Source organism: Chlorocebus sabaeus, chromosome 26, assembly GCF_047675955.1.
Source record: "Chlorocebus sabaeus isolate Y175 chromosome 26, mChlSab1.0.hap1, whole genome shotgun sequence".
NCBI lineage: Eukaryota > Metazoa > Chordata > Mammalia > Primates > Cercopithecidae > Chlorocebus > Chlorocebus sabaeus.
In genome coordinates this window covers 16,178,531-16,192,373 of record NC_132929.1, presented here as the reverse complement: position 1 = coordinate 16,192,373, position 13,843 = coordinate 16,178,531, and the positions used below count along the sequence as shown (strand labels likewise).

General features: G+C 45.5%; 1 protein-coding gene across 2 annotated transcripts; it reads right to left on the bottom strand.

The window, feature by feature from the left end:
* Positions 1–409: 409 nt before the first annotated feature.
* On the bottom strand, positions 410–12,640 carry KNSTRN (kinetochore localized astrin (SPAG5) binding protein). Of its 2 annotated transcripts, XM_008017031.3 has the most exons (9): positions 12,320–12,640; positions 12,044–12,138; positions 8,523–8,655; positions 7,802–7,849; positions 5,912–6,017; positions 5,593–5,686; positions 3,986–4,047; positions 3,199–3,273; positions 410–1,179 (listed from the first exon to the last, which is right to left on the bottom strand). In XM_008017031.3, exons 1-9 carry the CDS (start codon positions 12,523–12,525, stop codon positions 1,051–1,053), a joined length of 948 nt encoding a protein of 315 aa, XP_008015222.3. In that variant the 5' UTR covers positions 12,526–12,640; the 3' UTR covers positions 410–1,050. The 2 variants fall into 2 exon arrangements, with proteins under 2 accessions (XP_008015222.3, XP_008015224.3); XM_008017033.3 differs by lacking the exon at positions 3,986–4,047.
* Positions 12,641–13,843: the final 1,203 nt, after the last annotated feature.

The following is a 13,843-nucleotide window of genomic DNA, read 5'->3' as shown; positions in this document are numbered from 1 at the left end:
GGCACGTCCCTGTAGTCACAGCTACTCGGGAAGCTGAGGCAGGAGAATTGCTTGACCCGGGAGGAGGAGGTTGCAGTGAGCCGAGATCACGTCACTGCACTCCAGCCTAGGTGACAGAATGAGGCTCTGTCTCAAAAAAAAAAAAAAAAAAAAAGTGCAGGGAGAACACAGGCAGCAAGTGGCCACAGACCTGGTGAAACCACTGCTACAAATGGACAGCACCCTCAGGAGACTAGTCGATGCTCTTGGGAGACAGAGGGACTAGCCACAGCGCTCTTAAAGAGTAGCAGAAAAATATTCTAGATTAAGTCAGAATATCTTGGACTTGTTAACTAAATTAGTTCAGTAATGATCAACTGACATATCTAGGTTAAAAGGTTATTTTCATTCATCAGTGTTACAGTCAGAATATTTACAGAAGTATTTATTTTAAAAGTAGACTTAAAAAAAAAAAAGTAATTTAAAGCTCCAACGTGTATTGTTTCATGTAGGTGTTACTGCTACCTATACTTTCACCCCATTTATTAAGCCCAAAACACTTCAAGCAACTTCAGGTTCATAAATTAATAAGGATGTACAGAAGCCCAACCAGGATGGGACAGAATGTGTTCCAGGTTGGAAGGGGACAGCATGGCTCCTCAATGGTCTTGTACGGAACACTTGTGCTCTACTGTAATGAAGATTTTCTTCCTGAAAATCTGAAAGTGACCTTTTAGATCCTCTGGTTGTTGGTTTAGTCTCCGGATTATAATGGTGTGCTGGAATCAGGTGGTTGACTAGAAGGTCAATCCAAGCTCCTAGGCCCCCCTCTCTTGTAGGCCTCAATTATCCACCTGTGAGGCTCAGGAGGGCTGACCAACCTGAAGGTTGGGAAAACTTGCTTAAATGAGGAATTGCCATTTCAGCATAAACTGTCCTTAATTCTACTGTAGAAATTGTTTTCATTCTGGAGATGGTGAGTCCCAGAAGATCATGGCCAAGATGATATCCTAAGTGGCTTCCTCTGAGAGTTTATGCCCAAGAGGGAGCCATCTGGCTACTTGCTGCTTCTTACATTTCTAATAGCTGCTCCATTTCCTTAAGGGCTGTTGTTAAATCATTTACTTGATTGTTACATAAGGTTTGCTGTTCTAGGAATCGGACTCTTTCTTCTTTCATCTCCAGCTTTACCTTTAAGGCCTGCATAGAAAGACATTCCAAAGGAAAACAACACATACGCAAAACTCTTGACTAACAGGAAACACAATACCCACATTATGCTCCTGTTCCACTAAGGAAGACCGCTGGAGTATCAACAGAGACTGTATCTTCTATTTTAGATTTTGTTTCTACGTGCTGGTTTTAGGAATTGTCCCCCTAGTAGTAGAGAGGGACTAGACTCCTGTATCTCTAGGTTTGGGGCAATATCCCATGATTCATCCAAGCAATCTGAAGCAGTCCAGACCAAAGAATCTGTCTTTACTACAGGTCTCCTCCTCAAGTTATCAAGTTTCCATAGAAAGGATTACATACAGTTCCCAATTCCCAACTCTGAGCAACCTACTGTGTTACACATTGCCTCATGCCTTGGCAGTGTGAACCTTTTTTTTTTTTTTTTTTTTTTTTTTGAGACGGAGTCTCGCTTTGTCGCCCAGGCTGGAGTGCAGTGGCGCAATCTCGGCTCACTGCAAGCTCCGCCTCCCGGGTTCACGCCATTCTCCTGCCTCAGCCTCCCGAGTAGCTGGGACTACAGGCGCCCGCCACTGCGCCCGGCTAATTTTTTTTTCTATTTTTAGTAGAGACGGGGTTTCACCATGGTCTCGATCTCCTGACCTTGTGATCCGCCCGCCTCGGCCTCCCAAAGTGCTGGGATTACAGGCGTGAGCCACCGCGCCCGGCAGCAGTGTGAACATTTCTAAGAGGCCTCGCTAACAGAAAGAAAAAAAAAATTGGTGGAAAAAACTGCTAAAAAAATCCAAATGAAGACTTGGAATATAGTTAATAGTAATGTACTGATGTTGGTCTCTTTTTTAAAAAAATTTTTTCCTGCCAGGCGCAGTGGCTCACACCTGTAATCCCAGCACTTTGGGAGGCCAAGGCGGGTGGATCACCTGAGGTCAGGAGTTCGAGACCAGCCTGGCCAACACAGTGAAAACCCGTCTCTACTAAAAATATAAAAATTAGCCGGGCGTGGTCACAAACACCTGTAATCCCAGCTACTCGGGAGGCTGAGGCAAGAGAATCTCTTGAACCCGGGAGGTGGAGGTTGCAGTGAGCCAATGATCATGCCACTGCACTCCAGCCTGGGGGTAAGAGCGAGGCTTTATCTCAAAAAAAAAAAAAAATTTCTATTTTTAGAGACATAGTCTGTCACCCAGGCCGGAGTGTAGTGGCATGATCACAGCTCATTGCAGCCTTGCCCTCCTGGGCCCGAGTGGTCTTCTCGCCTCAGCCTCCTGAGCAGCCGGGACTACAGGTATGCACCATCTCTCTCTCTCAAAAAAAAGTATATACTGTGAGTACCTTTGCCAGGCACTGGGTTAGGTACTGGACATAATTCTCTTTTATAACCACCCAGCAAAACAGGTATTATGGGTATGAACTTAGTTTATTCATACTTTTTTTTTTTGAGACGGAGTCTTGCTGTGTTGCCCAGGCTGGAGTGCAATGGCACCATCTTGACTCACCGCAACCTCTGCCTTCCACCACACCTGGCTATTTTCTAAATTTTATTTTGCAGAGATGGGATCTCGCTATGTTTCCCAGGCTGGTCTCAAACTCCTGGCTTCAAGTAATCCTTCCACCTCAGCCTCCCAAAGTGCTGGGATTATAGGCGTGAGCCACCATGCCTGACTGATTTCTTAGTTTTGACAAATGTACCAGGATAATGTAAGATGTTACTATTGGGGGTTGGGGGAGGGAGTGAATCAAGAAGAATAGCTAATGGATGCTGGGCTCAATACCTAGGTGATGGGATGATCTGTGCAGTAAACCACCATGGCACATGTTTACCTGTGTAACAAACCTGCACACCCTGTCCATGTACCCCTGAACTTAAAAGTTGGAAATTAAAAAAAATGTATCAGGGTAAATTTTCTGTATTATCTTTGTAACTTTCCTATAAATCTAAAATTATTTAGCAAGTTTATTAAAAATAAAAACAGGAAAGAAATCTACCTATCGTGGTAGGAAATGGTCAGGATGATGTTTGCCTCTCACCTGTAACTCCTCCATCTGCTTTTTGGCTGTTTCATTAAAAAGCTTCAGCTCCTCTTGCAAAGTTTCTAACAGCAACTAAGAGGAAAGTACAATGTAGTAAACAAATCTGCATATAAAACCAGACCTGCATTAGATGATGGCTAACATCCCTTCCACACAGTTCTCAACAAAGGAGTAAGGAGAGAAATTTGATACAGTATAGAACAGAGGAACCAGAAAGCTCTCTCTACAGGTTTACCTATCATGTATTTTAAATTTTCTTTTTTTTTTTTTTTTTGAGACGGAGTCTCGCGCTGTCGCCCAGGCTGGAGTGTAGTGGCCAGATCTCAGCTCACTGCAAGCTCTGCCTCCTGAGTTGACGCCATTCTCCTGCCTCAGCCTCCCAAGTAGCTGGGACTACAGGCGCCCGCCACCTCGCCCAGCTAGTTTTTTGTGTTTTTTAGTAGAGACGGGGTTTCACCGTGTTAGCCAGGATGGTCTCGATCTCCTGACCTCGTGATCCACCCACCTCAGCCTCCCAAAGTGCTGGGATTACAGGCATGAGCCACTGCACCCAGCCCCACGTGTTTTAAATTTTCAATTCAGACTTACCTATATTTGTAAGCACAAAGCTACCTTTCAAGTAAAATATGCTATTTTGAGTGCATGTCCCATTTCTCTTTTCTACCATCGCAGATAATCAAAGGTTGTTTCTTGGGGTTTATGGAACATATAGCAGAGACTTTCTTAGATTTACAGAGCCCTACAGTCACTCAGCCCTTGTGCCCTTTTGCACCCATTCCCTCACCATAGAGTCCATGTGATCGGTAGTAGATTCTTGTCGTGATGCCAGGGTCTCACTGCCTAAAGCTGATGGATACAACAAAGTCAACTTCACTTAGGGAACTACACACTTTAAACAAAAGAAAATAAAAACGCTCCATGAACAAGTGCAGAAATATTCATGAGGGGAATTTCTCTTAAGTGTCTAATCCCGGACTTTCTCCCAAGATTTCACCTTGGCAGGGTCACCCACATCTGCTCTGCAGAATTGCATTTTATCTCCTTTCAATCTAGGTTTAGATATGGCCAAAAATTTTGTATACTTTCTCCTTAGGTCAGTGGACAATTTGTCCAAAGGAAATGTATAGGTTGGATTTTTTTGGTTTTGTTCACAATTTAAGAGCCTTTCAGGCCTTAAAAATTATTACTTTTGGTAATATCACATGCATGTAATAAATTAAAATCATACAAAATATTTATGGTGTCAGGTGTGGTGGTGCATACCTGTAGTCCATACCTGTAGTCCCAGCTACTCAGGAGGATTGCTTGAGCCCAGGAGTTGGAGGCCAGCCTGGGCAACATAGCGAGATCCCATCTCAAAAAAAAAAATTTAAATTTAAAAACATGTATTTTACAGTGACTATAAAGAATATCCCAGGTCGGGCATGGTGACTCATGTCTGTAATCCCAGTACTCTGGGAGGCTGAGGCAGGCAGATCACTTGAGGTCAGGAGTTTGAGACTAGCCTGGCCAACATGGCGAAACTCTGTCTCTACTAAAAATACAAAAATTAGCTGTGTGTGGTGGTACACGCCTGTAATCCCAGTTACTCACGAGGCTGAGGCAGGAGAATCACTTGAACTCAGGAGGAGGAGGTTTCAGTGAGCTGAGATCACACCACTGCACTCCAGCCTGGGCAATGGAGTGAGACTCCATCTCAAAAAAAAAAAAGAATATCCTCACCTATAACCTAAAGATTAACCAGTAACATTCAAAGTCAGTATTCCTTAATACAAAAAGGCCTGGGCCCCTTTCCTGGGCATTCTCTAGCTCTTTGACTCAGTCTGAGGCCCTCTTATAGTCTTTGGACAATTCCTTCTTCTGCTCTCTTTGCTACAGATTCTGCTCTCTGGGGGACAGGGTCAGAACAGTAGTCATTTTTTAGTCACTGTAATTCTGCTGATTAGCCAGGTTTAAGAATGCTTGAAGTAGTATTTTCTGTCTCTTCCTATTTGGGAAAGTTACTAGTATGCTTGCAAGGAAGAACACGTTCAAACAAAATGTTCCTTTCACGCACACTAGTAACTTTCCCAAATGAGAAGAGACAGGAAATATTCTCCCTTGAAAGGAACAAAATATTTCTCATCTACTTGCAAGGTCATACCTGTTGGCATAAAGTGTTCAGGTAAGAAAGAGATAACCTTCTCTCTATATAATCCTCTGAAATTCTATTGGCCAGGCAAAAATCAACATCACATGAAAACAAACAGAAGCCCTCCAAAATCTTTAGGGCTTTACTGAAGTAACCCCTGCACTTATTGGGCCAGATGATGCCATGCTGCCAAGATCAACCCAGGAAGGGACACATGCACCGATCCCTTCAAAGGCAGCTAGCTGTGTGCTATCTCTTACCTGGATCGAGGCCCTTGCTTTCCAAAATTGCCAAACAGTTGTCCCGAAACTTCTCCAGCAGCTCTACCTTTTGGGTCAGGTCCTTCAGCTCTCCCTGTTGGAGCACCGCACAGACAGATCAGGAACTGTCCCAATCCCTAGGGGTGGTCGCCCTTTCTTGCCCTTGCTCTTGGACAGCCATAGCAAAAGCCTGGGTTTTTTTTTTCTGCCCTTGGGCATTTGTGCATTAACAAGCTTGCTCACCCAAGGGGCCATCCATCAGGATTCCGTGTGCATTGCCCAGTGGCAGCTGGTAATAGAGCTCTGGTGGGTCTCTTACCTGAGTTTCAGTCAACTTCTGGTGCAACTGCTTGTTGACGGCTTCTAAGAGCTGGTTCTTGTCCTTGAGCTCTTCCTCTGATTTTTGCTTACTCAGTGGTTTGTAGCTGTAATAACAGTTGTACTTACATGAAAAGACAAAAGGGTTAAGAGCATGGCCTACACCAGGCGCGGTAGCTCACGCCTGTAATCCCAGCACTTTGGGAGGCTGAGGTGGGCAGATAACCTGAGGTCGAGAGTTCAAGACCAGCCTGACCAACATGGAGAAACCCTGTCTCTACTACAAATACAAAAATTAGCTGGGCGTGGTAGCGCATGCCTGTAATCCCAGTTATTTGGGAGGTTGAGGCAAGAGAATTGCTTGAACCTAGGAGGTGGAGGCTGTGGTGAGCTGAGATTGCGCCATTGCACTCCAGCCTGGGCAACAAGAGCAAAACTCCGTCTCAAAAAAAAAAAACAATTGGCCTACGGAGTTACACAAACACGTCCCGTTCCTATCCTGGCTATTTACATAGTGGTATATGACCTTCAGTGAGTTGTATAACCTCCCTTAGGCCCTGTTTCCTCATTTTGGCAATTAGGACAATACCCACATCTCATAGTATTATTATTAATAATGAGAAAACACATGTGCATTTCTTAGCCCAGTAGCTGGGCTAATATGTAATAAAATAATCTAATGTTTATCATCTAATAAACTCTAATATCACCAATATTAGAGTTTTTTCTTTTCTCTTTTTTTTTTTGAGACGGAGTCTCACTCTGTCACCCAGGCTGGAGTGCAGTGGTGCGATCTCGGCTCACTGCAAGCTCTGCCTCCCGGGTTGACGCCATTCTACCTCAGCCTCCCAAGTAGCTGGGACTACAGGCACCCGTCACCACACTCGGCTAATTTTTTGTATTTTTAGTAGAGACGGGGTTTCACTATGTTAGCTAGGATGGTCTTGATCTCCTGACCTTGTGATCCGCCCGCCTCAGCCTCCCAAAGTGCTGGGGCGACAGGCGTGAGCCACTGCACCAGGCCTACAGTTTTTTCTTAAAGTTCTCAGTCTTTATTGCTAGTATTTTGTCTTCAAAACTTTTTTATTTTTTTAAGTCAGAGTCTCGCTCTGTCACCTAGGCTGGAGTGCAAGGATGTGATCTTGGCTCACTGCAACCTCTGCCTCTGGGGATGAAGCGATTCTCCCGCTTCAGCCTCCTGAGTAACTGGGATTATAGACATGCGCCACCATGCCCAGCTAATTTTTGTATTTTTAGTAGAGATGGGGTCTCATCATGCTTCCCAGGCTGGACTCAAACTCCTAACCTCAGGTTATCCACCAGCCTTGGCCTCCCAAAGTGTTGAGATTATAGACATGAGCCACTGTGCCCTGCTATCTTCAAAACTCTTAAGATAAGCCCAAATAATAGATCTGGAACTAAAACCTCTTTGTACAGACTTTTCAGCGTATTATTTCTATTTCTGATAGTGCAAAACTTTGAAGCTAGCCTCAAAGATAAGCGATGAATCTTCTCTCCAGGATTTCACCACCACCACCACCAGAATCTTCATCTCGAGATCACTAACTACAGGCAGCCCTTCCTCTCCTGAAGGCTTCACCCTCCTGTTGATGGGCCATAGCTAAGTGTGATTTCCGATCAGCAGCGGTCCTGGCGTGGAGTCCAAAAAGCTCTTGCTTTGGACTCAAGATAGTAGCAAAACTGATTCTTGTGCTGACAATGGTTCTTACACCTAGCTGTGCCTCACCCCTGAAAATTCCACTCAGGTTCCTGAGGTGGAACCCAGACCCTAACACAGTAAACAAGTCCCACGAGTGATTCTGATGCAGAACCAAGGATTGAGATCCACTACCCTAGAATAGTGGCCAAGTTGATTTACCCTGATGCTCACCCTTTTCTGACATTCCTTCTGGTGGTGGTATCGGTACCTTTCACTTGCCTAGGAGGGCAGAAACAAAGAAATGAATCAGAGACTCATAGTACTGTTAAGTGTGCAGTGAACAGGCAGAACAAAGAACTTGAGTTTCTGAGGAAAGAACCAGAGATGACATACAAGGCAAATGGCACAAGCTTGAGAGCTCTGAGGGACTATGCATTATTGTTTCAGCACAGACTATTGAAAAGGCTTATTAGTAGCAACGGGGCATGACCCCGACCACCCCAACATCCTGACAGAGCTGCTCCTCTCAAGATGGCGTAGCTATCTCATGTCGACCTCACTCACCTGGGAACTGAATGCTGGCTGGGGACACACACACACACCACGCTAGGGCTGGACTGTGGTCAGACCAGCAACCTAGAATAACGACTAGTCCCCACCCCACATGACTACCCCTCAGGGTTGGTGTATGACTACAGTGCTGCTATTTGTATGCTCCGAGCAAGCGATGAAAGAGGAAAGAACATCTCTCATAGCCCTGGCTGTGTCTCTTCAGAAAGATCAACCCAGAGGGTTCTGGCAAAGAGCTCAGCAATGTTGCACAGCTCTGGGCCACTGACTGAAGGCCAGTTGTTCAGGAGCCTTGTATTCCCCAAAACCCTGTTTTCTAATTCTTTGTATTGATCAATTTCTAGGAAGATGTTCTAACTGGATACTAATGATCCGTTCTCACCCGTTCTCTCGTCTCAGTTTGGTGATTTTTGTAACATCATTCTCTGGACCTCCTGAATGAAGCTGTTTGGAAACATCGACTTCTTTGGACCTAACAGGTAAGAGACTCTTAGAAGTGGCCCGAGTTTGTGTGTCTGCAAAGGAAAACGAGAGGTAAAACTTCTGGCATCATGAGCCGACAGCTGCAACCCTATAACAAACAGAGCCCCATTCTAAGTTGTCATAAATCTTTATTTTAAAAAATATTATTATTATTATTATTATTTTTTTTTTTTTTTTGAGACGGAGTCTTGCTCTGTCGCCCAGGCTGGAGTGCAGTGGCCGGATCTCAGCTCACTGCAAGCTCCGCCTCCCGGGTTTACGCCATTCTCCTGCCTCAGCCTCCCGAGTAGCTGGGACTACAGGCGCCCGCCATCTCGCCCGGCTAGTTTTTTTGTATTTTTTAGTAGAGACGGGGTTTCACCGTGTTAGCCAGGATGGTCTCGATGTCCTGACCTCGTGATCCGCCCGTCTCAGCCTCCCAAAGTGCTGGGATTACAGGCTTGAGCCACCGCGCCCGGCCATTATTAATTTTTTGAGACAGAGTCTCGTTCTGTGGCCCAGGCTGGAGTACAGTGGTGCGATCTTGGCTCACTGCAACCTCCGCCTCTTGGGTTCAAGCGATTCTCCTGCCTCAGCCTCCTGAGTAGCTGGACTACAGGCACCTAAAATATGTTTTAAAATAAAATTTAAAAAATAGAGACAGGGTCTCACTATGTTGCCCAGCCTGGCCTCGAACTCCTGGGTTCAAGCAATCCTCCTGCCGTGGCCTCCCAGGCATGAGCCACAATGCCTGGCCAAATCTTTATTTTCATTCTGGCAAATTTCAACATGTGATATTAATTCAAAAGAATAAAACTTCCAGGCTAATTGGCAATAAAAACCAAAATTCTTTAAATGTGACAGTACGGGCTGGGCGCAGTGGCTCAAGCCTGTAATCCCAGCACTTTGGGAGGCTGAAACGGGTGGATCATGAGGTCAGGAGATCGAGACCATCCTGGCTAACACGGTGAAACCCCGTCTCTACTAAACAATACAAAAAACTAGCCGGGCGAGGTGGCGGGCGCCTGTAGTCCCAGCTACTCGGGAGGCTGAGGCAGGAGAACGGTGTGAACCCAGGAGGCGGAGCTTGCAGTGAGCTGAGATCCAGCCACTGCACTCCAGCCTGGGCCACAGAGCGAGACTCCGTCTCAAAAAAAAGAAAATAAATAAATAAATAAATAAATAAATAAATGTGACAGTACAGTGTGTTTGAGGGCAGCCAAAAGTTTTGTTGAACTGAAAGGTGGAGGCTGTAAAAGTGAACATGGAGATGGACACCAGCAGAGAGCAGGGTGGAAGTTAGCAGGTAAAACATGGCTGAATCCTTGTACCATCTCATTAAGCTCCTCCAGGCATGCTGCACACTCTCCTAAGGCATGACTGAGCTGCTCTGAGTTTTTTAAAATCGTTACTTCATTCTTTTTCCCAGAATATCTTCCTAACCACTCTAAGACATCTTTGTGTCCCCATCACCTAGGAGAGTATTTGGCATATGAACAGGGGTTTAATAACTGCTTGTTGAATAAATCAAACACTTCACAGTTGCATGGGCTGTTTCACAGACCATCTCTAAACCACCTGTCTGGTCCCTTCCTCTTCCATGCTGACTGCCTCTACCACCAGCTCTTTTGTTTACCCTTTGTTAAATTTAGAGTTTCCCTATTAGGCATTCTAATCTGATCTTCTTGCCAGATAACTAGAGAAATGGCCCTGCCATAGCACTCTTCTTCCCCAAAGGAGAGAATTTTCCTTCATCCTTGTGCCAGCTCCCCAACCACACAGTCCATCATTCGTGTTCTACAGCAAATTCAAGTAACTTATCTGGAGTTAAGCACCCCCACCCTCACACGCAGGCTTTTCTGGATTCACTCTCACTTTGTTCACTGTAAAATGGCCCCTTTAAGCTTGACCTAACTTAAGAGCCATTACAATCAAATCAAATTGAAGAAATGCAGTACAAATGAGGTATTAAAAGGGTTCTTTTTGAGGTATCTGTCTGAAGTAAAAGGTAACCTTGGAGAAATATCATCTCCTCTCTCAAGTATTAGCAAGTTATAAACAACAAATCTACTCCATGTAAAATGGAATTAACAGTCAATTGATCAAAATTAACACTCTTCATTGACTAGAATTGGTTCCAATAATTCGTATTTGCTAAAACCTAAGGATTGCAATGTAGGAAAAATTTAGTAGGATTTCACAAAGCTGTCTCCTAAAAATGGGAGACACTGGGAGGGGAACTGGATGGCTGGTGTCAAGGAAGGGAAGGAAATTTGTTTATCATTGTATATGGTTTTCCAACTTTTTTTTTTACATGTGCATATATTACTTATCCAGCCCATGCTCAAAATCGAAACAAAAAACCTGGGAGGCAGCCTAAAAATTTGTAACTGTTCCAGTTACATATGATCATAAAGCTGGGACAGAGATGGAAACCCAAGAGATGAACACTCGCAGCTTGGCTGAGAGAGCTAGTCACTGCCCACTGACTGAGGGCACTGCATCTAAGGGAAAGACACAGCAAGCAGCTGAGACCTGGCTCCAGTTCTTCCAGCAACTCCTAGTCCCCGCTGGTGCCAGGATTACCATTCAGGTGTTCTGTGGCTACACAAGACAACAAACAACCCATTAAGCCTTTGGAGAAAAGCCTATTTACTTCAGAGCTCAATCCTGCCAAGGTTTATGTACCAGCTGAGTGGAATCATCTGGGAAGGGATCATAAATAGCTACTCCACAATCTCCCACAACAGTTTTCTGATGTCTGAAGCTTATTCTGTACTATAATCTCTAGATTAGGCAGTTTCCCGACTGCAAACCCCATGAGATGACTTTGAGCCACAAGCAAAGCAACACAAAGCAGATGGCAAAGCAATTACAAACTCTATTTTTAATCATATCTGTCTCTTCGCCCAAGTTTCTCAAATACTTTGCCTAGGTCTAACCCCTCTCTCCCACTTCACTCAACAAACGTGTATTGAGAATGTGGTAATTCTCAATAATTATCTCGAGAAACACGGCGCAGATGTAAAGGTGAACAAAGAACCCTAAGCATTCCACTTCTCAAATGATTCTCCTCTTTCCTCTCTGAAAACAAACCCAATCCTTCAAGATAGCCCAAGTCTGGAAATAAGACGGATAACCGGTTAGAAGGGGATTCCTAGCTTAATGGGAATAACATTGTACAATAACCAACAACTTGAATCTAACTGATGAATACAGTACATACGCGGGCAGAAAAATGCAGAGCTGGTCTAAAATCCTACCACATGGCCCTTCCACTAACTCCCATCATAAACCTACACACCCTTGTTATAGGGCGCTCGCAGGTTTTCAGGGCCGGCGGGACACCCTCCCAGTGCCCACGCCACCCATTGGATCTCCACACTCCCGGGACCATCCCCGGCCGGGCCGCAGTGCTCCGGGCGCGGCGTGGACACTCACCTGCGGGCTGGCCGCCGCTCAGCGCAGAGGCGGGCTGCAGGCTATACACTGTCTTAACCACACTGGTCATCGTAACGAGGCGGCACGGCTGAACTCTGGAAGGTACAGGATGAATGTTACCCAGCGCTGGACTACTGGGTCCGAGAGTGGTGGGCTTGGGGATAGGGCGACCCGACAGGCCTCGGCTCGGGATTGGAAAAGAGAAAATCCTCCTTTCCCAGCTCTTTCCGTCCTTCCTCCCATCCAGCCCAGTCCCTCGCCCCGGGAGAGCCGAACCCAGGAGCCCGCCGGTCCTGCCCGCAGTCCTTGTCGCTCTCTTTCAAAAGATGCCCTGAAGCAACTGTCGCGCCGCCTGCCAAGTTGGCCGCCTCGGTTTCAAATGGAAACTTCCGGTAGCTGGGCGGAAGTGGGTGGGAATCGCACTCCGTAGAAAGCCATGTACGGAACATTCTGTCCCCTGGCGGGGATTCGGGAGCCGCCATGCTGTACGGAAGGTTCGCTCGGAGGCCAGAGGCAGACCTAGCGAAAAGTGTTGGAGCCCCCAGGTCTGGGCGGAGGAGGAGGGTGATGCAATTTGTAGGCTTGAATGGAGCTAATGAGCTACCAGCGTCATATTCCGGGATGGAGACGCAAACGTGGCCACATTAAGGGTCCATGTCACAATCCTCTTTATTTAGTTTGGGATTGTTAGGTATATTGCCAGGAGCACAGGTTATTTGGATGAAAACTACACATTACAGGAGGAGAGTGGCAGGTGAAGCTTGAAGAAAAGGACCTATGGGCTGAGATACCTGAGGCACCTACCTGAGGTCCTAATTTTAATAGTACTTACCCAGATTTTAAGTAATGATTCAAAGCTACTCCTAATAAACAGGGTAGTTTGCATCATTAAATGCACTAGTTCATTCATTTCATCCAGCACTTATTGAGCACCTCCTGATTATCCAGCAGTGTTCTCAGTGGGTGGGAGGGACTGAGGGAGAGCAAATATCAAGATTGACCTTGGCTCTGCCCTCCTGGAGTTTACAACTTAGGAAACAGACAGTGAACAAATAATCACCTGAATAAATATATATTTACGGATTGTGGTGAAATTGTGAAGAAGGCTGGTCGCAGTGGCTCACAGCTGTAATTTCAGCACTTTGGGAGGTGGAGGCGGGTGGATTGCTTGAGTCCAGGAGTTCAAGAACAGCCTGGGCAACATAGTGAAACCCCATCTCTACAAAAAATACAAAAATTAGCCGGGCGTCGTGGCATGCTCCTGTAGTCCCAGCTACCCTGGAGGCTGAGGTAGGGGGATTGTGTGATCCCCGGGGGGCAGAGGTTGCAGTGAGCCGAGATTGCACCACTGCACTCCACCCTGGGTGACAGAGCATGATCTCAAAAACCAAACCAAAACACACACACACACACACACACACACTCACACACAATGAAGAGAAAGTACAAAATCCTATAAGATAGAAAAGCAGAGAAACTTAGATTATATTGGGGGCTCAGGGAAGACCTCTCTGAGATGATGTTTGATTAAGGAAGGAGGAGAGGGAGTTAATCATTGGGGAAAGGGGAAAATGCAAAGTCCCAAGGCAGAAATGGGTTCTTCCCTAGGCACAGAAAGATAGGAAGAGAGTGGTACAGATAAAACTGGAGAAATAAGAAGTCAAAAGACAAATTTTACAGGCTAAGGTATAGAGATTAGATTTTATCTAAAAGTAATGGAAAGTCACTGAAGCATTATAGCAGGAGAGTGTCATCCAATTTATATTTTATTTTACTGTATTTTATTTTTTTGAGACAGGG